Below are 27383 nucleotides of genomic sequence, written 5' to 3'. Positions count from 1 at the left end.
ACTGAAATTTTTAAATTGCTTATGTCTTCCATTTTGTTTTCTTTAGGAGCGGGATAAATTCTACTTGTCTCGTAGTGTTGTTCTAGAACTTCTACAGGCCCTGAAGCTCAAATCACCTTTACCAGATACGAACCTCCTTCTGCTTGTCCAGGTAGGATTGCGCTGCATTTCAAAACTTCTAGTGAGATAATGTGTATTTGGGAAAGTGTGACCCTTGACAAATGATGGGAAATAATGGGTCTGATATGAGCCAAAGCCTAACAGATGGATGCACTTGACCCTTCCCATGGTGAAAAGATGAAAAAAGGAGGCTTTATTTCTTCCTTGTGTACAGCTAGTTTTGTAAAGGCAAAAAAAAAAAAAAAAAAAAAAAGAAGGAGAAGAAAGAAAGTTAAGCAATAAAATTAGTAATTCAGTAAGTTGATAGACTTTGTGCTTACAAATGCCAAGACAAAACTAATGGAGCTAACTAAAAGTGGGGCAGGCAGCAGGCTAAGGTTTCTCTGCAGGGTCAGATGAACTTGGGTGAGCTACTGAATCTTCTGTACTGGGGAGCGTGGGCCAGGCCAGATACCGGCAGCTGGCAGAATGTGCTGAGTCCAGTGGTGGGTGGGTGGGTGAGATTCAGCCCCAATAGGACTACTAAGTCAGAGGGGCTTAAATGCATACAAGGTAGCCTCTGGAGAATTAATTAATTAAAACTCTTTATATGCTTGAAGCCTCAATCTGTAGTGTTCTTACTTCAGCATCTTAGGCAAACCCCTAGGATTTGATATCCCTAAACATCCCATGACTTGTTCCAGCAGACAGAGGGGTAAACAACTCCCAGGGTGGTGGGGGTAGGCACATTTAAAGCAGAAGGGATTCCATCCCACATAGTGTGAAATCGAAAAAGACTTTATCAAAGAGGTGGCATTCCAGCTAAATCTCCAAGAACTAATGGGTGCAGGATGACATCTACCTGGGCTTGGGGGTTAGCCCAGATGAGGAAGGTGCAGTCAGAACATCCAGGCTGAGGGCAGTGCTCTCCTGTGGGCATTGGGCAATTTTCCTTGAACTGTCCTCAGATAAAGCAGAGCAGATCTGTGTTGTTGATCTTCTGGGGGTCTGGTGCCTCACACTGTCACTGTGGGGGGCTGGCTTTCTATGAAGTGCATTAGTCAACCGTAATCAGCACTTGTCAGAAGACTGCAAAAGCACACTGGCAGTTTAAATTACCCAGTACTTAAGAAAAGCATGAAAACGGTGATTATTACATCACAGTTAGGTGAATAAATAACAAAAACAAATTTGCTTTAAGAAGAAATAAGGCAAAAGTAGATAGCTCTAAATATAATTTGTGAATTTTATTTGACATTTCAAGTATAACATTTTCTTTTTTAAAATATATTTTATTTATTTATTTGAGAGAGAGAGAGAATGGGCATGCCAGGGCCTCCAGTCACTGCAAACAAATTCCAGATGTATGTGCCACCTTGTTCATCTGGCTTACGTGGCACCTTGGGACTTGAACCAGGGTCCTTTAGTTGTAAGCAAATGCCTTAACTGCTCAGTCATCTTCTCCAGCCCTCAAGCATAACATTTTCTGTGGGATTTTTTTTCTTTTTTTGAGAATAGAACTCTCTATGAAGTCCAACTCATGATCCTCTTGCTTCAGCCTCCCAAGTTATAGGATTTCCTTTTAAATTTTTGAAACAAATGACATGTCTATGTATAATTGGATCATTGAGATTCAAAAGGAAAGCTTTAAAACTATTTGGGTTACAGTTAGGGAGATGAGTCAGTGGTTAAAGGCACTTGCTTGCAAGCCTGATGACAGGATTTTGACCCTCCCTAGCACCCATATGAAGTCTGACACAAAGTGGCACATGCATCTCTAATCCCAACACACTTATGACAATGGGACGTGAATCCCTAAGCTTGTAGGCAGATAGACTAGCATTTACGGCAGCAAACAACTGTAAGAGGAGATCCTGTCTCAAGGTAGAAAGAGAGGATGGGTAACTTGAGGTTGTCTTTTGACCTACACACACACACACACACACACACACACACACACACACACACATAAATAAATTAATTAATTAAATTATTCAGATTAAAGAGATATATTGGAGGCCTTTTGAGATATTGCCCCCGAGGGACAACTTTATGAATAATGTCTTAACGTTCTTTGACAAAAAAATAAGTAAAAGTTAACAACATGTCATTTTGAAATAAAATCTTTCTTCTGTAAGGTCTTAGAGTAAACTTTTGTTACTAGTGAGAGAAATAGCAATGAGACATATCTTGAAGCCATTCCTTTCTCCATCTTGGGGTCCTGCCCAGGTCATGGAGAGTGCCTCCTGTAGGTGGAGAAGAACCCGTCTGCACAAGCAGCTCCTCTGTCCCTGCGACTCCCTGTTTCTTCTCTTGGGACTGACTGCCCAGGTTCTCCAGCTGTTCTCTGGTGGAGGTGATGCTCCACTCTCTTTCAGCTGCTCCTTGCCCATAGTTGGACTCATGGGACACTTTCCCTTTTCCTGGTGGACAATGGCTGCACTTGACAGCTAGACAACCAGGGTTGTAGTGAGGACAGAGAACATGTCTCGGGCAAATGACAGCTTTCTTCACAGTTATCAGTGACCAGCATGTGGAGGCAGTAGGGATGTGTCTGTTTTATTGACAATGCAACTTGGAAACAGAAAGTGAAAAGATAATTGAGAGGAAATCTTCCCCGGGTGATTCAGCATAGTGGACACAGGTGCTGTCAGTGAGAAGAGATCCAGTTGCTCCTAGGCTGGGGTCTCTTGTCATTCCTTCACCCCAAAAAGAGCCACAATGGCACCTCCTCTACTACTTCTCTAGTAAATATCTTAGTAGATGAATGAACATATTGAAATAGAACCACTTATGTTCTTCTCATAGATAAGGATATACCTGTATTATTTTCTAAATACTCTGGCAAGATGAGAGACTTCTTACACGACATTGAATTCGTGCAGGCTTGCGATAGCAGGCACTACTCACTTCTGCAATTCCTAGAGATTATTTCTGGAGAATGGCATTATGGGAAACTCCCCATCCTCATATGTGGTTTTCTAGTCATGGCGGTTGTTACTCGTTTTTTTACTGACAAATGAAGTCAGGTGGCCTTAGATGTGTGTGTGTGAATTTTGTTATCAAAGAAAAAGAGGTATATTCGAGGCCACCCTGAGACTACATAGAAAAAGAGGCATAGGGCTGGAGAGATTGCTTAGCCGTTAAAGCATTTGCCTGAAAAGCCAAAGGATCCTGGTTCGACACTCCAGGACCTACAAAGCCAGATGCACAAGGGGGCGCATTGGCAGTGGCTGGAGGCCCTGGAGCACCCATTCTCTCCCTCCCTCCCTCTCTCTCTCTCTCTCTCTCTCTCTCTCTCTCTCTCTCTCTCTGTATATATATATGTGTGTGTCAAATGAATAAATAAGAATAAAAAGAAAAAAAGCATAGAGATAGGAGTAAATTTTTCCAAATAAAAGATTATCTTGTTCAGAATATGAAATTATCTACCATTAAATCCTATTTCTTACTGTGTACTTTAAGTAGATGCACTATCATTTTATTTTTAATTCAAGTCTATTGACGTTTTTGCTTTCACCTACAAACATTCTCTCTTCTGCTGGTTTGCTATAGATATTTGATGTTTAACAGATTATACTAAATGTTCTTGAGATGGATTAAAGGAAAGCTTTCATCATAAACCAGTAACTCACAAAAAATCATAACAAAGCTTAAGTTCAGGCCCTCAAGTACTTTCTTACTCAGGTCACCCCTGTCCCTCTTGGCAGTGCATTCAAACTTAGACATTACTTTGTTCTTAGTAAAGTTTCTTGTACCCATGAAAAAAAAAGGACTCAGTTCAAATCAAAATGAATTTCCTCTGCTCCTCTACACATTAAGAGTAGACACTCTGCTAATTTATATGTGTTCCTCCCACTCTGTGGAATACCTGCGGATTCATGTTATGAGACATCATGTTGGTAAAAGGTTTTCTTTTAGAAATAGGTTAGTTGTGGGCTGGAGGATAAAAAAAAAGGCAAAGGTATGTCTGTGATGTTTTCAATTCATGCTGCTGAGTGGAACTATTAATATTGGTTGATTTAGAAATTATCCACACTATGGGATGAGAGGCAAGGGACTATTTTGAATGTCATTTTGATAATGAACTTAGTAATGACACATAAGGGATATCTTTTGTATTCTTTTGTACATATGGGGGAGTGCATACGTCAGTGATGCATTTCTCCCTGCAAGTATAGAATTTTTCTCCAGCAATTATCATTTCCCCCTCTGATTTTAGTTATATCTTTACACTTTGCATGGTTCTATACATTTAAAATGGAGTTTTTCTTTTTGCCAGCTCATGGATGACAGCTGTAATAAAATGAAGACAGATTTATCAAGGGCTTCATTTGCTTGTACATATAACATTAAAATAAGCTGATTAAATACATTGATAAAAATTTTTCATCAACTGTTTTAGAAGATAGACCAGGTACTTTTATCTTTTAAGTAAAATTACTTTGGGGATGATTTTTGTTAATACTGACTTGTATAAGTCATCACAGTTTTGAATTTGAGCATGCTGTGTGGCTGCTGGCAAAGGCACCTGCTAATTAAACTTTTGCTTTTCGAAGATCCCACCAGGCCATACAAATATACTCCGAGGGGCCCAGAACCTTTTGCTGTCTCTGAAGGGGAGTCAGGCTAAGTGCCTCTTACCTCACATATGTGGCATGGCTCTGTCCTCTCATGGCCTCTTTTAGCTATGCAATCCCAAATTTATTGTAAACAAAATAATTAATATCAATGCTGGTGTCCCAGTAGGCTTTAAAGTTGTTTCTAAGCTGTGTGCATCAGAGTGCAGACTGAGAGAGCTTTGGAAGGTGCATTTTATGGGAAAACATGCAGCACCCGAGACGTGGTTGCATTGCTAGTATTCTTTCTTTCTCTCTGTTCTATCAAACATTACAGGTTCCCCCCCCCCTTTTCTACCTACAAATTTTGGCCAGGGTTAAAGGAAAACCTGACTAGTGCTTTTCCTTACACATCATTAGAAATATGCCAAGTTAGGTGAGCAGACATAAGCACACCTGTTTAAAGGAATAGAACACTGTAGGTATTCCCGGCATTCCCCGGGTACTATTTCATTTGTCAGACTCAGAGTAAATGACAAAATTGAGCTTTGGGCTTTTTGTAACAGTATTTGAGGCAAGTGCAAATGACAGGATGACATGGAGGCTTGTGCCTGCTTCTGTTCCACGGCTCTCAGGGCTGCTCTCTCAGCTGCCTTCTCTCCCCAGCTTGCTCACCTGCAGCAAATGCCTTTCCTGAAGGACCACTTGAAGAGCAGTGTTGCTTCAGACAGGAAGTCTCAGGGTGCTGGGCCTCAGAAAGCTTAGTGCTTAGAGTTCCGCCATGTCAGCCAAAACCTGCTGCTAATTCATATTGTTTAGATTCAGACTCCTGACTAGTTCACCCAAATACTGATTTTTGTTCCATTGTTCCAGAGTTTCTGTTCTACCCATCCCCATTGTTGTTTATTCTTCCTGCTTGGCAGAATAGAGCCTGCCTTGCTATACTCATAGCGTTGACTCATTGACGCTTCCTTATGCCTCCCAAATGGATGGGAAGGGAGAGTCCGGTATTAGAATTTCCTCAGATCCTCACAGTTCTTAACAGCAGCATTTCAGATTCCAGTATTGCTAGGATAGGTAGCTGGAGGCCAAGAAGCAAAATTAAGCAGGAGCTGGTTACTCATAGCAAACTACAAACTTTGTTTAATTTTTTTCCCCCTAAAACCATAAACAGTTGAATGTTAGATTAAGTGGGAAAATACCTGTCAGAGTCTATAATGAAGCAAATCAAATTATAATCTGCCAAATCTACCCCTTTCATGATTTTAAGGGGTAAATGATTGAATGATTCTTGAAATCTTGCAGACACCCTCCAGGATACCATGCACTGAGCTAGTTGTGAAGATCAGGTCTGTCTCGCCTGACCTTTGGAAGATCTTCCGGCAGGTTGAGAAGCACTCTCAGGCCACCGTAATGTAATATGCTCACAGTTACAGCGGCAGTGCGTGAAGGGCTTCATACATGCACAGGGCAATAGTTGCACGTTCTTGGCACAGAGGATACATGTGAATGAAGTCAGTCAGGGATGAAGGACGAGACATCAAAGGTGCTTGGAGGGGAAGAAACATTCTGAAGCCAATGGCTTTCCTGCTTTCATTTTGAGGATATGCTGTAACAATAGAAATAGTGAAAATTCAGAAATGTCTGTCAATAAGAATTGTCAAGTGCTGCAGCACACACAGAATAACTGACAGCCTTTCTTCCTTGATTGAGGGCACCTTTGCAGTACCACTTGGATTTCTGGGTAAAGTCAGAATATGTGATGAACTATCGTGACTAGCAAGTCTGAGGTTTTCAGGGTAGAATATGTGAAAATAAATAGTAATAAACTAAAGCCATGCTAATAAAAAGAAAAATATAATATAATATAAATATATTTTATTATATATTATATAACATTAATATAAATTACTTATTACTGCCCAGGTATTTTAGAAATAATTGTCCTTTCAATTTTTTATCAGTTTATTTGTGCAGATGCTGGGACCAAACTAGCTGAGTCCACAATCCTGAGCAAGCAGATGATAGCCTCTGTACCTGGGGTAAGTCCTGACCAAATCATCTGTGTGTTCATATTTCATACAACGGGTGTTTAGGAATGCAGGTTTTAGAACTCAGTATTTTCCACCTATATGGTTATGAAAAAAATCTCTAACATATAAAAAAGTTTATCAAATTAATAAGAAAGTGGTGCATACATTTAATCCCAGCACTTGGAAGGCAGAGGTAGGAGGATGGCCATGAGTTTGAGGCCACCCTGAGACTACATAATGAATTCCAGGTCAGCCTGAGCTAGAGTGAGATCCTACCTCAAAAAACAAAAATAAAAACAAACAACAATAACGACAAAATTGCTAAGAGAAAGGGCTGGGCGTGATGGTGAGCACTTTTAATCCCAGCACTCTGGAGGCAGAAGTAGGAGAATTGCTGTGAGTTCAAGGCCAGCCTGAGACTATATAGTGAATTCCAGGTCAGCCTGGGCCAGAGGGAGACACTACTTCAAAAAAAAACAACAGGGCTGGAGAGATGGCTTAGCGGTTAAGCGCTTGCCTGTGAAGCCTAAGGACCCCAGTTCGAGGCTCGGTTCCCCAGGTCCCACGTTAGCCAGATGCACAAGGGGGCGCATGCGTCTGGAGTTCGTTTGCAGAGGCTGGAAGCCCTGGCGTGCCCATTCTCTCTCTCTCCCTCTATCTGTCTTTCTCTCTGTGTCTGTCGCTCTCAATTAAATTAAAAAAAAAAACAAAAAAAAACAAAAAAATAATAAGAACAAGGTAAATATACCACTAACAACAACAACATAAAAACAGTTATATGATTTTCATATAGAGCCCTTTCCAGTGACCAGCACATAATCTAGTCAAAGGAAAAAAAATTACCTTCACAATCAATGAATTGAAACTATAATAAAAAATGAAGTCCAATAAAAATATACAATAAAATATAAAAATATATCTGACAGTATAAAAATGAAATGGCTAGTTAAAAGGTTCAGAAAATAGTTCAGTCAGTACAGTCCTTGTCTCATAAGCATAAGAACCTAAGTTTGATCCTCTGTAGCCACATAAAAATGCTGGGCAGTTTGGTAGGTGTTCATCATCTTAGTGCTAGAAAGGCAGAGACTGGAGTATCCCTCACACCCACTGGCCAGCCAGCCAGTGCAGCCTAATTGGTAAGATCCAGCTCAGTGAGATCCTGTCTCAGAACAAAGTGGATGGGGATCTGGCTCCATGGATAAACTGCTTGCCATGCAGGCCTGAAGTCCTGAGTTCAGCTATCCAGAAACCACACAACGCCAGATGCAGTGGCACAAGCGTCTGTCCTTCCAGCACTCTTACGGGGAGATGGAAGGTACAGACAGGAGAATCTCCCAGATTCCGCGGGACAGCTACCCCTGGCACACAGACCAACAACCAGCCAAGAGACCCTGCCTCAAACAAGATGGAAGGCAAGGACTGACACCAGAGCTTGTCCTCTGACCTCCTCAGGCATACTGTGCAACATGTGTGCCTATACTCACACTCACACATACATATGTCATACACACACACACACACACACACCTCAAAAAATAATAAAACAAGGGGCTGAAGAGATGGCTCACTGCGTGGTTAAGGCACTGGCTTGCAAAGCTAAAGAACCCAGGTTCGATTCCCCAGGACCCACGTAAGCCAAAGGCACAAGGTGGCACATGCATCTGGAGTTCGTTTGCAGAGGCTAGAGCCCCTGGCACACCCATTCTCTCTCTCAAATAAATAAATTAAATAAAGCAAAAGAAAAAGATACTTTAAAATGGCTAATTAGTAGGTTTTTCTTTTTCTTTTATTAAATCGCTTTTTTATGAGAGAGAATGGGTGCACCAGGGCCTCTAGCTGTTAGTGTCATCACCTTCTGGTGCCAGCTGAACCTGTTTCCAGGACCTGAATGACTGGTGCCAAGAAACTGAGCAAGTCAACAAAACGAGGGGACTCCAGGCAATTTCTTCTGCACAGAAGCCCAGAGGCAGCAGCCTTCAGAACTTTCATTAGAACAGCTCTGCGTACAAGGTGTATGTAGAGTTAGTAGATAATGGCTTAAACAAAACGAAGTAGACAGCAACTCTCTCTATCAGAAGCAGGAGACATTCTGACCAGCTTGAAGGCTTCCCTAACAAGAGAGCAGACATCACAAACTCTGTTCCCAGAATTCTAGGATAAGCACAGATGCCCTTATTACCAAAACATGGTGTCAGCAAAATCACAAAATGTTCTTCAAATGGGAAGTTTTTACTAGGACAGGCTAAAAGACCCCTACATCCAGCCACTGTCATTGAACTCTGAACACGTGCACCATCTTTTGCGCATGTGCAACCTTGCAAATGTGTCACCTTATGCATCTGGCTTATATGGGATCTGGGGTCGAACAGGGGTCCCTAGGCTTTGCAGGCAAGTGCCTTAAGCACTAAGCAACCTCTCCAGCCCCTTATTTATTTATTTTTTGGTTTTTTGAGGTAGGGTTTCACTCTAGCTCAGGCTGACCTGGAATTTACTATGTAATCTCAGGGTGGCCTTGAACTCACGGTGATCCCCCTACCTCTGCCTCCCGAGTGCTGGTATTAAAGGCATGCACCACCACGCCCAGCTTTCCAGTCCCTTTATTAAATCACTTTTAAAGTTTGGTTGACATGTAAAACTGTACATCTTTAAGGTACACAACTCGACAAATTTGGAGATGTTTATAACTGTGGAGCCAACCACCATTATACTCTATGCATATCTATCATCTCCAAAAGTTTCCCTTCCTAATTCAATTACTTATTTATATGTTAAACCTAATAATACTTTACATCAGACCAACCCTCATAGCAAATCTACCTTGTTAACTTTACGCACTTTGCTGTCTGCAGAGCCCTGAGGCTTACTTATATTACATAATTGAAGTATGTGCCCTTTGGCTAAAGCCTCCCCATTTCTCCTCCCCATCAATGGATTTTTCTTGATTTAACTTACTGATGGTGAAGAAAAACAAGCACTCTTATAAGCTACTGGTGGTAGTGAAACCAGCCTTGCTGGAAGGCAGTTTGACAATGTACTTCCGGGAATATGTTTGGGAAAATGGACACTAGATGACTTATATATAAACATATCCATTAAAGCACCATTGAAAATAGCAAAGATGTGGGAGCAAAGGAAATGTCCAATGTCAACCACATTATTTAAATAAAGCAAGGAATAGCCATAAGATGGACTATTATGTAAGTAGCAAATAAGGGTTTTGAAGAATACTTAATTAGAAAATGCTTTTGATAGACTTTAAAAAGAAAGTTAGAAGGTTATTTCAATCTTATGAAATTGATGTGTGTTTCTATTATATGCATTGAGAAGAAAACTTGGAAGAAAATTTTAGTTTTCTCAAGTGGAAGACAGGAATTAGGATTATGGTGATTTTAATTGTTCTTTTTAGTAATTTGTGTCTTCTAAATTGTCTATAATGATGAGTATGTGCTATTTGTATTACCTAAGACATATAACTTTTAAATCATATGTATTTGAATAATTAGATATTGTTTATTTCAATTCATGTTTGAAATTGTGTTAGAGTTTGTATTTAACTCCTTTCTTATCAGTTTTCCTACTGAATTAAACAGATCCAATGAAACATAGGGAGCATGAGTCCTTGTTTTGTTTACTAAAATAATATATCTAAAATTGAATTTATGTTTTACAAAGTGAAAGGGGAAGGTTAGCAAGATAAGCTGTGTGTTATCAGCACAGATGCCTCCCTGACTCTCCTGAGCATAGAATGGATTTTAAGGCTTTTGCCAGATGTACTTATAGTCTCTTGAACACAGTAACAATGTGATAGTAAATTCTTAGCTCTCATTTCTTGGAATTCATACTTAAAAGGCAAATATTGAATAATAATGTTCCTAGTAATTATTTTCTGTGACATTTGCCTAGCTGAACTGGTATAAAATATTGCCCATGAAAGAAACAAATCCCTTTCAAGAAATTCAAGAGCAGAGACTATGCTTCTATTTGCATGATGTGTGAAAGGTCAGAGAAAATGGAATAAATCGGGGGGAAATCCCTTTTTGCACCGAAGGATTCATATTGCAAAAGCAAGAGCACAATAACCTTTTATAATTCCTTCACTTGATTTAAATTAAAAGAAGAAAACCTTAGAACATACGAAATGCTTGGAAAACTCTCTGACAGACTGCCAAAGACCTCATTTTACTGTTTGTTATCCTGTCAGAAGAACTGACAAGCGTAACATTCTAGAAGAGAGAAGAGGTGATATAGTTCAGTGCTGTGCAGATTTACATGAGTAAGGGAAAATGAGAGCCCCTGGGTGAGCTAGTTAAGTCTGCAGTGTTCCAGATTGTCCTAAAGAAAGCCCAGAGAGGCCTTTAGCCAAGTATTCACAGGGCTTCAAAGCCTGCCAGCTTTTGATCCATATTGTGCTCAGCCTGATGTGTGGGTTCTCTCACAGAGCTTTGATGCCGCGGCCCAGTTCCCTTTCCCTTGCTTCGAGTCCCAGGTTCACTGCACTGCCCCGAGAGAGCAGGTCCCTGCCATTCAGTAACCTGAAACACAAGCGTGCTTTCTTGTCTTCAAAAAATATCCAAAGACACTTGAAGTGTGTGAGGGGAAAGTGACCGCTTTCCTTCCTTAGTTTATCCCTAACAAGAACTTGACATGAATCCATGTGTCTATTTAGCAGTACACCTATCATGCATACAAAGTTGAGTTGGGACTTGACTTGAAAATGAGAATTTTGAACTCAGCAAACAGTGTTCTATATGGAAGGGGAGATGGAGTAAGAGATACTTGAGGTTCTGGTGGTAAAATTTGGTAGCGTGTATTTTATGTGCATCTGAGATATCACTAGAGTAACACCCTACTAACAGTCGATTTGGAGTGATAATGGTATCATATAGACTGAATTTCATATTCAGACCAGTTTAAAAACAAGCAGAATTGCCCACTGGAAATAGCACATGACCCTGCCTCCCTAGGCCCCCTTGTTTCTTTCCTTTGAGCCATTTCTGTGCAAACTGGACAGATGATCACAGATGTGCTGGGACAGTGGAGCAGGCAGGAAATAACAGGAAACAAAAGAGGTCCCTAGTGCACAAGTGGGTGGGGCAGTCACGGCGGGCGGGCAGAGCGGAGCTGTGGCTGAGCCCTGTCCCTGTGTTTCAGTGTGGGACGGCGGCGATGGAGTGCATGCGGCAGTACGTCAGTGAGGTGCTGGACTTCATGGCAGACATGCACACCCTGACCAAACTGAAGGTAAGCTGCCTCTGCCCACCCATCTCTTAGGTTCACAAAACACAGACATTTCCAGAGAACGAAACAAACCAGGTGGAAAAGTGTCGCTGCCTGGGGAGGCATCTGTCACACTGTGCAGTCTGAAGAACTGGGGTCCATTTCTACAGAGTGAAAGACAGACAGGCAGACAAACAGAAAGACAGAAAGAGGGAATAAAGGTGTTCACACAGCATAAGCTTCGCGTGTGGTTTTACTTTTGCCGTTTGTTCTGTTCTCACAAAGTCCCTGTCGCAGAGTCAGCCCCATTTGACAAATGTGGAAACGGAGGCTCGGGGTGATGCCATCTTTGGGTTCAAGTCACATTACAAATAAGTGGTGAGGTCAGGAGTTACTGTGAGTCACTGCCTCGTGTTTCCCTTTCCTCATTCGCCAAACAAGTCTACAGGACCCCTTCTTGGCCTGAGAGATACAGGGTTGATAAAAAAAAAAAAAAAACATGGGCAAACAGGGCTTCTTAAAATGTGGCCCATTGTCAAAGCACAAGCCATTTGTTACTTTCCATCTGCATTGAAGCTGTCTTCCTCAAGAAAATGATTGAGGAAGGGGGATTAAACAAGTGTAGTTTGCATACAGACCGAATCCCAGTGAAGCTGTTGAGTTTATTGATTGTAGGGCTGAGTAGAATGAGTCATTGACATAAGGCCACTTCTTTGCTGTGCTCCAAGTTGGAAGGTACAGGGTTAATGGCCTGAGAGAGGAGAGAAAAGCTGTGGTGGACAGACAGCAGACAGGAATCCAAACATGGTTCAGAGATAGGCAGGTTATGATCTGGCTCCCAATGATCCCTTTTGGCTAGGCAGGAGCCTAGGGATCCCTGAATTCCATCAGCTAAAAGTACGGCTCTTTCTTCACTGGACCCAGTTTTTAGATTCTGTGTGGGCCATCAGAGAGCTTCTTGCTGTACTGACAGATCTGTCGGATGGGAAGGAGAACAACACAGGCTGACACTTATCTCGTGTCTTAACCCAATCATTTCCGAGTTAGCTCCCCTATAACTTGGTCGTGTGCTGGTTACTCATCGCTGAATCTGGTCGCTCATACTTGAGTGACCTTGACGTATGAAGGGGAGGCAACACTGACTGCTAAACATTTTGAGCTTAGATACTGGCAGAGACCAGTGATGATCCTTGGGCCCAACCCTGTGGCCATGCATGTAAGGAAACAGGCTGGAAAAGTCAGGTCTTGGAGCAGAACTGGGTCTAAAACCTAAGTCTCAAGTCCCTGAGCAAAGGAAGCTTTAAAAATTAACTAACAGGGGCTAGAGAAAAGGCTTAGTGGTTAAGGCATTTAACTGCCAAGCCACAGAATCCCAGTTTGACTCTCTAGGACCCACGGAAGCCAGATGTACAAGGGGGTGCATGCATCTGGAGTTCGTTTGCAGTGGCTGGAGGCCCTGTCATGCCCATTCTCTCCCTCTCTCTCTCTCTCTCTCTCTCTGTCTCTTTTTGCCTCTCAAATAAATAAATAAATAAATAAATATTTTTTAAATTTTTGTTTATTTATTTGAGAATGACAGAGAGAGAAAGAGGCAGATGAGTGGGTCCTGGGGAATTGAGCCTCAAACTGGGGTCCTTAGGCTTCACAGGCAAGAGGTTAACTGCTAAGCCATCTCTCCAGCCCAATGAAGTTTTTTTGTTTTGTTTTGTTTTTCTAGGTAGGGTCTCACTCTAGCTCAGGTTGACCTGGAATTCACTATGCAATCTCAGGGTGGCTTCAAACACATGGTGATCCTCCTACCTCTGCCTCCCAAGTTCTAGGATTAAAGGCATGCACCACCATGCCTGGCTCCCAATAAAATATATTTTTTAAAAAAATAATTAACAAATATAGTGTGCCTGACATGGTTCTAGGCATTGGAGGGGCAGTAGTGAGCCAAAGTAGACAGAGTAGCTACTCTCATTAGATTTATAGTCTCCTTAGAGGGAGGCTTCAATTAATAACTTGTAGAAGCTGAAGGGGGATGGGAACTTTCACAGTTGCTATAAAGTATAGATAATCGCATCGATTTGGCCAGGGAGCTATGTGTGTGTGTTGGGGGGGGTGCTTCCTAGAGGAAGTTTGAGCTGCTCTGTGAGAGTGACAGGAATACGTTTCTGTCAGAACAGCAAAGCCAGTAGGGCCAGAGCCTAGGATGGCCAGTGGGTGCTGCAGGGCCTGCAATGGTAGGCCGCCACACATTTCTACCTTTGTCTTGAGAACAACTATGAAGCCACTGCCAATGTTTAGGCACGCTGTGAGCTTGGAGTGCTGATAGGAGCAGGATGGAGAAAAGACAACCTGACCCTCTAAAAGAGTGCCCTGGGATGTCTCCAGATACCTGCCAAAGTTACAAAGTGTCATTCGGTCTTACAGAGCCACATGAAGACCTGCTCCCAGCCTCTGCATGAAGACACCTTCGGTGGACATCTCAAAGTTGGCCTGGCTCAGATCGCCGCAATGGAAATCTCTCGGGGCAATCATAGAGATAACAAAGCTGTGATCCGCTACCTGCCTTGGCTGTACCACCCTCCTTCTGCAATGCAGCAAGGGTAAGACCCTTATAATCCCAGAAGTGAGGGCGAATAAGGCTGGTGTCCTCCTGACTTCCCCAAGGCTCAACCACAGCATGTGGACATGTTTAAATTTTGTCAGGCTGGCATGATGGGCTAGAAACATATAACTCAGGGACACCCTCTTCTTGCTCGCTGACCCCAAACACTTTGTGACGTGCTGCCAGCGAAAGAAATTTGCTCTGTACTTATAAAAGCCTCAGTCATGCTCGTAGATGGCGAAGGCTTAAAGCTTAGCACTGCCACTTTAACGGGATCTCAGCTAGTCTACAGCTAATAGGTATGCATGGAGCGCTGGGTGCCCTGTGCTTTCAAGTAGCTGGCTGTTGGAACAGAAGTCATAGAAAGAATGAGATGGAATGCAAGGGGGTGCAAGCCCCTGCCCAGGCCCAAGAGCACAGGCGGGCCTGTCTGGGTTCCTTGGGAGCTCAGAGCAGGCTTAGGCTTGCTGGTTGACCATCCTGAGGAGGAAGCGTGTGGGCCAGGAGAAGAAAACTGTGAGCAGGAAAATGTGGCTGGTGAATGTCTGCTCCTCGGTTCCCTCCCCTTTCCTGACGATGTCTGGGGAGAACGCTTCTAATGAGAGGAGAGGAAAGGATTCAGAAAGAGAAGCCACTTAGGAGCAGCCTGCCTATGGGAGAATGGTCCTTAATCTTGAACCAGCAAAGTCTGCTCTTGGCTCAAGAAACTGAAATCCAGGATCAGAGGATGAAAACAAGAAAAGAAGATAGATCAGTTGGTTGCCACGCTGTTGACTGATGTTTTGCTTTATATAATTGCCTATAGGAACATATTGTTAATCTCTTCCTTTGTAAGCAGTGGCTGGGCATCCAACCAAAGAGAAAACATGAAACCACCTTTAACACTTCTTCTCTGACAGACCTAAAGAATTCATCGAGTGTGTTTCCCACATCCGATTGCTGTCCTGGCTGCTCCTGGGTTCCCTCACTCATAATGCAGTATGTCCCAATGCCTCTTCTCCCTGCCTTCCCATACCTCTGGATGCGGGTTCCCACATTGCAGACCATCTTATTGTTATCCTGATTGGATTTCCAGAGCAATCAAAGGTAAGTGATTTCTGCATGTGAATGGAAATTGCTAATGGAAACCCTTATCTGCCAATTATGCTTTTTTTCTGAGAAGTAAATGCATCTTATCACTTGCCCTCCTGTGGATGGCAGAAAAACAACTTTGTGCTAATGCCTTATTTAAAGTTGTTTAAATTCCAGACTGTCTTTTCTCCCCCTGAAAATTGTTTTCTGGCTCACTTTTATGAAGATCAATTATAGAGACAAATAAGGATGGGTTTCGGAGGCATTTCTGTCTCAAAGCAACGAGGTGAACTGAAAGGCTAGGGATACAAGGATGAAGAGGAGAAACATGTGTGCTCTAACTAGGTCTTTGTACGCTGTCTTTTCAACTGAAATCTCTCAGGACACATGAAAACACACATAACAATAAGTCGGCCAGTGTGGAGCTCAGTAAAGCATACACTGGAATCAGCCCACATAAAGGAGCTTTGTGAATTGTAGAGACAGATGATGCGCTCTAAGGGTGAAGTAAACCCCAGGAAACATCCACCACGAGCCTTGCACGTGTACATCAGACATCACAAATCAGCTACAAGGAGCCAAGAGCCCTTCCCCGAGTGTGGGTTTGGGAGCAGGTAGGATTCAGGACAGACCAAGCTGACTGTGTGATGAGGTTCCCCTAGGGGTGTTGGCAGGCAGTCCCGGCTGTTTCAACTCAGGTCTGTGTTTGATCCCTGATGATGACCTTGACTTTGAAGAAGTTATTTCACCTCCCCCAGCTTCAGATCTTTATCTGTAAAGCAGGCAGGAAGATGGTTTGAGAATTATGAAAAGTCCTCAGCACTGTCCCTGGCATTTGTAAGTGCCCACGCAATGTGTGCTTTCCACTGGCACATTGGTAGTTCTCTCTCTCTCTCTGTTCTGCCAGTATGGCTATTACGTGTCAGGCATTGTGTTCCCATGTATTTCCTCCTTGACTCCTAAGTCCACCTTTTTGAAGAGGCTACTGTTATTATCTCTATTTTATCAATGAGGAAATATACTAAAATGGTAGAATATAATTTTTTTTCTAACCTGGTTTAGAGATGGAAATGTCAGTTTGGTAAAAGGACAAGGGAAATGGGTAGATATATTCTGCACATTGAAGTGCCCTCTCTTGGAAGAGGCTTGTTCTCTGCGCATACTCCCACTGACAGAGAAGAGCAGATGGATCTCAGGTGACAAATGGCCGGTCTGTGACTGAGGTAACCAGTCCCTTTGCACTTTGGCTCTCTCCTTCCCTTCCAGACCTCTGTGCTGCACATGTGCTCCCTCTTCCACGCGTTCATCTTTGCTCAGCTTTGGACGGTGTACTGCGAACAGAGTGCCGTGGCCACGAACCTCCAAAACCAGAATGAGTTCAGCTTCACGGCCATCCTCACGGCCCTGGAGTTTTGGAGTAGAGTGACGCCCAGCATCCTGCAGCTAATGGCCCACAACAAAGTGGTGAGTCTGCCAGCTTCCTGTCCAGGCCAGGATAGAATCTCAAAATGTCTAGGCCACTCCCAACGTAAAGCCCACAAATAAATGTGCAAGGAAATGGATATGCTAAGTATTCTGATTTCGCCCTGCCTGCCACAGAACATACATTGTATCAAAATATTGTAGTGTATGCCATAAATATTTTAAAACCTCAAAGCAAGTACAAAGCAAACATTTTTTTCCACCTAATACCACTAAACAATATATGAAACTTCTTTCTCTAAAATGTTTCCGTGCTATAAGGACAGAAGACTAAGAGAAAAAAGCCTTGATTTCAGAGCAGTTTGTGAAAACCTTAGCCATTGGGCCATGTCTTTCTGCTGTGTAAGAGCAGACGAACCACAGGAGTTCCTTCTGCCCAGAACTGAGGCCCACAAGGGCCTTGCTCTCCCGTGTTGTACCACAAGCCATCCTCCAGCTGCTCCCAGCCCTCAAACCTGTTTTAAAGCCTAGGGTCTGCTCCAGACTGCATCACAAAACATCTGGGGACTGTGAGCCTGAGCCTGCTTCACTGCACAGACGTGGACTGGTCCTCCTGGATCTAGCGGGAAGCGTGTGGCAGGAATGTGTGAGGATCCCTTGGGCTAGTCTCAGCTGTGGGAGTGACAGCCAGAGCCCTGTTGATGTAGTTCTCGTCTGTAAGGAGTCAGGAGACCAGATGAGTCCAGCGCACCAGAAACCGCACACTGCCCTGTGCACAGAAAGCATTCAGGGCACGCTTGCTTCATTCATTATTAACCTAAGAAATACTTTCTTTTAGCTCTCTTAGAGAAGGGAAGTATATATTTCCTCCAGAGAAGCACTTTTTTTTTTTTCCCCAAAGATGTTATAGAGTGAGAGGTTTTGAGTTCAATGTAAAGGATATTTACTTACATTTTTAGGGTTCACAGACAGCTCTGGATGCTATGGAGATAATTACATTTATTGAACCATAGTTTTATGAGTAAAAGAGAACTCTGAGATCAAAGAGCTAACTATGTTACTTTGAGGCAGTGTAAGTAGGGCTTTACACAGAACTAGAGGTTAATTATTTTCTTCTTTTGTCAGTTTTTTGATATAGATAATGCCCCTCCTCCAAATTCCTCTTGACATGCAGATGTTTCAAATGATTATGTTGACAGTGGGTTGCTTGCAGATGATGCTACAAGTGAATTTTAATTGTTTTCATTCTGAAGTTTTTGTTAAACCAAATGAGTTAGTCTGGTAAAACCTTCCTGGAGGCTTTAAAATCCAGCCTCAGGCACTTCCAGCCTTGGGGAACAAGCTTCAGAGGCAGATCTGCAGCCCGGTGCGGAGCTGCTCCCCACAGACTCCCTACAGGTGGAGAAAGATTAAGACACTAGCAGGAGAGTGCTGTGGAGGAATATGAAGGTAGGTAGGCCTCATATCCTCGATACAGTGTAGGTAGATTAGTAAAAGGCGCACCTGAGTTCTGTGGGCAGTCCCGAGTGGAGTGAGTGGGAAGGACAGTTCCAAACCCTCTGAAGCTGTCTGTGAGTCCACTCCATGTGTGCACTTGTACAGGTGAAAGGAGACCACACCTGAGTTCTCCGTGCTCCTTATGTTCCTAAGTGCAGGGCATCGGTCCTGACTGCTTTGCACGTTTCCAGTTGGCAGGGTGTGAACTGACTTTCATGTTTGTTGTTTCAGATGGTAGAAATGGTGTGTCTCCATGTGATTAGTTTAATGGAGGCATTGCAAGAATGCAATTCAACTATTTTTGTTAAGGTAGGAAATCTTATGATTATTTTCATAGAACATCCCATACTGCTAAAGAACAAATGTGGACTGATTTTGCATGTGTGCTCTGAAGAGGCACATAAAATGGGTTTAGGTTTAACAGGAAGAGTTGGGGCTGGAAGGCTTAGGCTATTATTCTAGCACCGCTTTACTTAATGGTTATCATGCTATTTTGGCTCTGGCTCTACCACTGCCCCCTGGTTTTCCATGTCAGACCACAACTGCATGGAACACAGGAGGAAAGCTATTATTACCGGGGAACATCGGTCTGGAGATGACTGTGTGTGATACAGATCCGTAAGTGGTACCTCACTGCAAAAGATACCTGGAAAAACCAAAGAAATTAATCTGGAATTGTTTGACATGGTTTCTCTCAGTTCATTTCATTTTCCTCCTAAAACTTGATAGGCTGATTTTTTAAAATTGAGAACTTTATTGTATGAACATCTTACATATTGGTTATACGCCATCATGTCCCCGCTCCCTCACTCCCAGTCCACTGAGGGCCTTCCTCAGTAGGGTTATTATTTTTTGCATGTTTTTCTTTATTTGTTATGTACATACTCAGCGTGTATACAGCCATGTTGGTATCATGTTGGTATGGTTAGCCTCCTCCCTGTCCTCCCTCCTCTGCAGGGACCCTCCTTGGTGATTGTGGGTGGTGCTTTGTGGGGGTGGCCATCAGTTATGGGGAAGAGGCAATGTCTGTGTGCATAACGTCCCAACGTGTGGCTCTAACAATCTTTCTGCCCCCTCTGAAGTGAACTCCTCAGTGGAGTTATTAATATTCACTGAGGGGTTATGAATGCAGCAGGGGCAGCCAGAGGGGTGAGGACAATACCTCAGAGTACACCTTCCCACCCTTCATTTGGTTTTAAGTATTATTATTTTAAATCGTTATACAGCAACTGGAGGTAACCCAAGCACCTGTCATTTATCCAGAACCATCAGAGCAGCCCAATGTGATACCAGATCAAAGGGTAAAGGAGAACTTGGCTTCCATGTCCCTTTGTTTTTCTAGCTCCTTTCTTTTACTTCCTGTCACCCCTCTTTGTTCCACTGATCATTTTTCCTTCTCTTCTTGGGTCTCCTCCTACTTTATCTTCCACTTGTTTTTCCTCTTACCTGGGCAGCCGTTCCCACCACTCATCACAATGCATTGGTCTGGACCCTTATAACTGGCCTTTCACTTCTTAGTTTATTCCACTCTTGATTAAGACCCTTGGCTTGTTAACTCACACTCAGCTCCAGAAAAGGAGCCCATTTTCAGGGACTTACCAGAAAAGGGACAGGTGATTGCTTTAAATAGGAGAGGGTATATCTTACCTAGTTTGGTATGGAAAAAGCCAATATTATGAGAGAAGCTAACAATTGGATGATACTGATTTTAAGGTTTTTAAAACTTATTTATTATTTTCTGGTTTTTGAGGTAGGGTCTCACTATAGTCCAGGCTGACCTGGAATTCACTATGTAGTCTCAGGCTGGCCTTGAACTCATAGCAATCCTCCTACCTCTGTCTCCCGAGTGCTGGGATTAAAGGTGTGGCTAGCTCTGATTATAGTTTTTATAGCTTTTTTGAAATGTGACTTACATGTGCTAAGCTGTACATACTTAAATCTTGTGGCTTGGTAAGCCTTGACATATATTACTATATTAATCCCCATCACCAAAATGGAGAAAATGAATGTAACTGTCACCTCCAAAAGTTTCTTCTATTCACCTACAATTTCTCTACTCCACCACTTCCAGGCAACTACTGATATAATTTCTGTCATTGTGCTTAGTCTAAACTTTCTAGAATTTTCTATAAATGTATTCATACCATACATATATTTTCTGTCTTCTTTCTTTTATAATCCTGATATGGAGATTAGTTCATGCCATTGCATGTTTCACTCAGCCATTAATTTTTATTTTTATTTTTATTTATTTATTTTTTATTTTTTTAAAAATTATTTATTTATTTATTTGAGAGCGACAGACACAGAGAGAAAGACAGATAGAGGGAGAGAGAGAGAATGGGTGCGCCAGGGCTTCCAGCCTCTGCAAACGAACTCCAGATGTGTGCGCCCCCTTGTGCATCTGGCTAACGTGGGACCTGGGGAACCGAGCCTCGAACTGGGGTCCTTAGGCTGCACAGGCAAGCGCTTAACCGCTAAGCCATCTCTCCAGCCCTAATTTTTATTTTTGAGGAGTAGTCTATTGTAATGATGTATTACACTTTGTTCACTTTAGTTGAACATCAGAGATATTTTCAGTTTGGGACAATTTAAAGTAAAGCCGTTATGAATATTCATATGTATATATTCATATACATACTATGTATGTCTTTGTGTACATATATACTTTTGTGTATTTTGGCAAATACTTAGCTGGTTTATGTTTAACTTTTTAAAGAATTGGTAAACTGAATGCTCCGCTGCATTCACACTAGCAGTGTATGAGAATGCTCAGTCCTCCACATCTGTGTATAAACACTTGATATAGTCAAGATTTTTTTATTAGTGCCTATCAGTTGTACAAAATTCTGATGCACTGTGACATTTTCATGATGTATGTATTGTATGATAATCTTGTATTTGTTGTTGTTGTTGTTTTGTTTGTGAGGTAGAGTCTTGCTCTAACCCAGACTGACCTGGAATTCGCTATGTAGTCTCAGGCTGGCTTTGAACTCACAGCATTCCTCCTACTTCTGCCTACCAAGTGCTGGGATTAAAGGCATACACCACCATGCTCAGCTGATAATCAATTTTTAGTGCTAATTTTTCTAAGAATTGTGTGCTGATATCTTATGGTTTAAATTACATGTTCCCATTGACAGGTGGTGTTAAGTAGCTCTTCATTTCCTTATTTATGATCTATATATCTGTTTAGTTAAATTCTGTTAATTGTTTGCCTATATTTGATTGGGTTGAGAGTTTTTCTTTGTTATTGTGAGATACATTCAAGTACTTTGTTAGAATGTGATCTCAAAGCTTGTTTCCTGTGGGTTATCTTTCCATTGGTGTCAGTGACCTGTGAAGAGTGAAAATTCTCAATTTTGATGAAGTGTCACCACATTTTAGTTTTCCTTTTATTTTGTTGAGGCAGGATCTCATATATCCCAGGCTGGCCTTGATCTTTCTGCTGCTTCTCTTCAGATGTTTGGAGGATTACAGGCATGTACCATCAGGCCCACCTCTCAAATTTTTCCTTTGCCAATTATTTTGATGTTATATTTCTAGAAAATCTTTGCCTAATCTAAGGTCATATTCTCTCCCAACTCCACCTCCTGTCATCTCTCTCTCTTTTTTATTTTTGTTTTTGTTTTTGAGTAGGGTCTTACTTTAACCCAGGCTGACCTGGAACATTCTTTGTAGTCCCAGGCTGGCCTTGAACTCACAGCAATCCTCCTACCTCTGTCTCCAGAGTGCTGGGATTAAAGATGGTTAAATTTTTTGTTTGTTTGTTTTGTGTTTTTTTTTTTTTTTTTAGTTTTTCTAGGTTGGGTCTCACTCTAGCCCAGGCTGACCTGGATGGAATTCACTCTGTAGCCTCAGGCTGACCTCGAATTTACCTTGCTTCTCCTACCTCTGCCTTCTGAGTGCTGGGATTAAAGGTGTGTGCCACCACACCCGGCTTTGGTTTGAGGTTTAAAAAAAAAAAAATCCCTTTGCTGGGCGTGGTGGCACACGCCTTTAATCTCAACACTCAGGAAGCAGAGGTAGGAGGATTGCCATGAGTTCGAGGCCACTCTGACACTACAGAGTGATTTCCAGGTCAGCCTGAGCTAGAGTGAGACCCTACCTCAAAAAAGCAAAAAAAAAAAAAAAAAAAAAAAAAATCCCTTTAACTCCACCTTACTCTCTTAGGGCAGGCAACCCTGCGTCTTCTTCAAAATCTTGAGATTTCAAGCAACACCTAAGGTGCCAATTCTTAGCCTGGGACCATGGATGGGAAAGGTCTGAGGCCCCAGGAGCCAGGGGCTCCCACATCTCTTTTGATAGTATCTCATTGTGTAGCCCAGGCTGTCTTCAAACTCAGATCTTTCTACCTCAGCCTCCTGATTGTTCATTGCTAGTATTTAAAAATAAAACTAATTTTTGTATTGATCCCTACAGTATGTTAGACTCTCTTAGTCATAGTAGCTTTTTAAAAAGTGTGTGTGTGTGTGTGTGTGTGTGTGTGTGTGTGTGTGTGTGTGTGTGTAGGACAGAGGACAACCTGGTAGTGTTTGTCCTCTCCTTCACCTTCTTCTTGAGACAGGGTCTCCTTTGTTATTCTTGGCTACTGTGTGTGCCAGTTTATCTGGCCTGTGAGCCTCTGGATTTTCCTAGTCATGCCTCCCATTGCCTTAAGCATTGGGATCACAGGCAAGTGCACCACATTGCATCTGGCTTTATGTAGGTACTGGTACTGGGGAATCCAACCTGGGATAGCAGGTTTGCAAGCAAGCGCCTTAAACCACTGAGCCATTTTTCAGCACTACAGTAGCTGTTTAATAGATTTCATCAGTTTTTATGTGGCCATGCCATGTAAGGGCTTTCTTCATCTTCCTTTTCAATATTTGTTCCTCTCATTTTTTTGTTTTCTGGTTTTGTTCCTCTGGTGCAAGTTGAATACAAATGATGAAAACCAAACATTGCTTTGTCCTTGACCCTAGGAGGAAAGTCTTCAGTGTTTGTAGTCATTAGTATGAATGCTGGTGGGTAGTAGGTCTTTGTGGATAACCTTAATCAGACTCGGATTTACTGTCAGTGGGGTTGTCTTCTGCTTCTACTCTGCAGTTGTTGACTGGAATAAATACTGGGTCTGTCAGATGGTTTTTCTACACATAGGCTTTTACTTTGGAGATGAGGTTTCACTCTGCGACTTAGACTGGACTTCAAATAATGATCCCCTTGCCGCAGCCTCCCAAATGCTGGGATTACAAACATATGCTGCTATACTGACTGGCCATGACTTTTCTTTGTTAACTGTTACTATGGTATCATTGATTGGCTTTTGAACATTATATCAATTTGGATTCCTGAGATGAGTCATTCTTGGCTAGGATATATTATCCTTTTTATATGTTGCTAGATTAAATTTACAAGCTTTTTGAAACAAATTCTTGCATTGATGTTTATGTGGAATATTAGATAATTTTTGTTATAGTAACTATATTTGATTAGGATAATAGAAGCCTCATGGACACTTTCCTTTCCTGTTGTAAAAGTCTTTATAGAATTGGTATTATTTTCCCTTAAATATTTGGTGGAACTTATCAGTAGAATCATCTAGAACTAAAATTTTCTTAGCAAAAGAATTTCTAAGTTTGTGGACTCAATTTTGAAAAGACAGCTATAAGTCTACTCAAGTATAGCAGCCCTGTTTATTCCTGAGTAAGCTGGTAATGTGTGCTTCAGATTTGTACAGTTCATCAGAGCCATCAATTTTACTGACATAAAGAAGGTTTTTGCTGTATCTATTTTACTTATAAATTTTGTAGGATTGATAGTTATGTCAACTCTAAATCCTAGTGTTAGTTACATGTGCCTTTATTTTTTTCCTCATCTATTAAGAGATTAGTTTTATTGAACTTTTTTTTTATATTTTTAAAAAATATTTTTATTTATTTATTTGCAAGAAGAGAGACTGCAAACGAACTTCAAATGCATACACCACTGTGCATCTGGCTTCATGTGAGTGCCGAGGAATCAAACCCAGGTTGATAGGCTTTGCAGGCAAGCACCTTAACTGATGAGCCATCTTCCTAGCTCCCCTTTTTTTGAGGTAGGATTTTACTCTAGCCTCGGCTGACTTGCAACTCACTCTGTAGTCCCAGGCTGGCCTTGAACTCATGGCAGTCCTCCTACCTTGGCCTCCTGAGTGCTGGGATTAGAGGCATGAGATGTCACACTCAATTGAACTTTCGGTTAAAAAGACTAAAAATAGGGCTGGAGAGATGGCTTAGTGAGTAAGGCACTTGCCTGTGAAGCCTAAGGACCCAGGTTTGATTCCCCAGAACCCACGTAAGCCAGATGCACAAGTTTGCACATGCTTCTGGAGTTCATTTGCAGTGGCTAGAGGCCCTGGCATGCCTATTCTCTCCCTCTCTCTCTCTCTCTCTCTCTCTCTCTCTCTCTCTCTTAAACAAAAATAAAATATTTTTTAAAAGACTCAAATTAGCTTCTGGTTAAGTTTCATTGATTTTTCCTCTATTGTTTTCTGTTTAATTGAATTCTGCTATTAATTAATTTATTTATGTTTTTTGAGTCAAGGTTTTGTGTAGCCCAAGGTTGACCTAAAATTCACTATGTAGCTGTGGTTGGCTTTGAACTTCTGATCCTTGTTCCCCCACCTCCCAAGAGCTGCTTTTTGTTTTTTGTTTTTTTGTTTTCCTTTCTTTCTGGTAAACTCATACTTCATCTTGTTTTTCTTTTCTAGTGTTTTAAAGCAGAAGATGTGAATCATTGATTTCAAACTTTTTTCTTTTTCAGCAAATGACTGAGTAGTGCTCGAAATTTCCTCCCAAACACAGGGTTAACTGGAACCACAGTTTTTTATATTTTATTGTTATTTTACTCAGTTCAAAATGCTTTTTAACTTTTGCTTTCTTTTGGGGACCATTGTTTATTTGGATTTTTATTGTTTAGTTTCTCGTCTTCTTGTCTTCTATAGTCTGCCAATTATTAAGGAGGGAGTATAGAAATGTTAATTGTGGTATTTTTCACTTCTCTTTTCAGTACATGTGTTTTTATTAAGAAGATCTTTTATTAGGTATATTAATGTTTAGGGTTGCCATGTTTTGTTAATGAATTGAAATTATAGAATGTCCCCTTTAATAACCCTTATGATTTTTTTTTCTCTAGAAGCTACTTTGTTAATAAAAAAGCAGTCCAAGCTGGGCATGGTGGCGCACACCTTTAATACTCAGGAGGCAGAGGTAGGAGGATCACCATGAGTTGAGGCCACCCTGAGACTACATAGTGAATTCCAGGTCTGCCTGGGCTAGAGTGAGACCCTACCCTCATAAAAAAAAAAAAAAAAAAGCAGTTGAGCTTTCTTTCTGTTCATGCTATGGTTTGTCTTTTTTTTAATCTATAGCCTATTTATCTCTTTATATTTAAATTTACTTTTATAGGCAGTATACAGTCAGATGCTGTTTTAAAACATTCAATATGGCAGCCTCTTCCTTTTGATGAGTCTTTGGGCCATTTTCATTGACTGTATTTCTCACATTGTTGGGTTGAAGTCTTTCAGCTTGTTTTCTGTTTCCCATCTGCTTTTTGTCCTTTGTCCTCTGACACTTTTGTCTTCTTCCTTTTTCTTTTTTTTTTTTTTTTCTTTTTTTGAGGTAGGGTCTCACTTTGGCCCTGGCCCAGGCTGACCTGGAATTCACTATGTAGTCTCAGGGTGGCCATGAACTCATGGCAATTCTCCTACCTCTGCCTCCTGAATATTGGGGTTAAAGGCATGCACCACCACGCCCAGCTGTCTTCTTCCTTTTGATTAATTCAGGGTTTTTATTATTAAATTTTGAAAATAATTTCTTCTTTCTTGCCTTATTTGCCTCATTTCTCTTAAAGATATTTGAATAAGGTTTGGCATTTATTTCTTATCACCAGTGTATTTATTTCTTTATTTCTGGTCTTTCAAGGTAGGGTCTCACTCAAGCCCAGGCTGACCTGGAATTCACTAGTCTTAGGCTGGCCTTGAACTCATAGTAATCCTACCTCACTCTCCTGAGTGCTGGGATTAAAGGCAGGCATGCACCACCACACCAGGCTATTTAGTGTTCTTCATACTCAGAATCTGATTTATTATCTTCCTTCTGCTTTAACATTTCTCACTTAAGTATGCTTGCAATTTGTTTCTTTCACTTTTGTATGTCTCTAAAGGTATTTTACAACTTATTCTTGTTGTTGCTTTGAGACAGGGTATTGGTGTGCAGCCCTAACCTAACTAGCCTAAAACTTGATCTAGAGACCAGGCTGTCCTTGAACTTGCATCAGTCTTCTGGTCTCTTTGTACTGGGTACTGAGATTACAGGTATCTACCACAACAGCTGGCTCATGAGCATTTACAAGATATGATTTCGAGCCAGGCATGGTGGTGCATGCCTTTAATCCCAGCACTTGGGAGGCAGAGGTAGGAGAATCGCCATGAGTTTGAGGCTACCCTGAGACTACATAGTGAATTCCAGGTTATCCTGAACTAGAGTGAGACCCTACCTTGAAAAACAAAAACAAACAAACAATATATGTATATATATGATTTCTCAACCATATATATATATATGGTTTCTCTGGATATTGTGTTCAAAATTTATAGTGTGTTGACTTCTCTGTTTATCCAGCAGCTTATAGATGCCACTACTCCACTGTCTTCTTGCTTGTATGATTTCTAACGAGAAATCCCTGTCATTATTGTCTTTTCTTGTCTGTTATAATGTCTCTTGGTCATGGCTGTGAAGAGATTAGAAGATTTGGTTTCCTTCATGTGTCTTGTTCTTGAGTTACTGAGATTTTGGACGTGTGCATTTATAGTTTTCATTGCATTTAAGAAAGTGTCAGCCACTCTTTCCTCAGATATTATCTTCAGTGCTT

At 41.6% G+C, this 27383-nt stretch overlaps 1 protein-coding gene across 10 annotated transcripts in view; it reads left to right on the top strand.

The window, feature by feature from the left end:
• The window catches only part of Unc79 (unc-79 homolog, NALCN channel complex subunit), a 271086-nt gene that overhangs the window by 236486 nt on the left and 7217 nt on the right, over positions 1 to 27383 (top strand). For all 10 annotated transcript variants that reach the window (XM_045155122.1, XM_004649317.2, XM_045155118.1 and 7 more), the window contains 7 exons: positions 47 to 151; positions 6623 to 6700; positions 11843 to 11932; positions 14324 to 14499; positions 15401 to 15587; positions 16839 to 17036; positions 18723 to 18800. In XM_045155122.1, coding sequence (XP_045011057.1) covers positions 47 to 151; positions 6623 to 6700; positions 11843 to 11932; positions 14324 to 14499; positions 15401 to 15587; positions 16839 to 17036; positions 18723 to 18800 — 912 coding nt within the window. The remainder of the gene's footprint in view (positions 1 to 46; positions 152 to 6622; positions 6701 to 11842; positions 11933 to 14323; positions 14500 to 15400; positions 15588 to 16838; positions 17037 to 18722; positions 18801 to 27383) is intronic.

The sequence above is a fragment of the Jaculus jaculus genome, chromosome 7 (assembly GCF_020740685.1).
Source record: "Jaculus jaculus isolate mJacJac1 chromosome 7, mJacJac1.mat.Y.cur, whole genome shotgun sequence".
In the NCBI taxonomy this organism is placed as follows: domain Eukaryota; kingdom Metazoa; phylum Chordata; class Mammalia; order Rodentia; family Dipodidae; genus Jaculus; species Jaculus jaculus.
The sequence above is the reverse complement of the archived record's forward strand: the minus strand, read 5'-3'. Positions and strand labels throughout refer to the sequence as shown.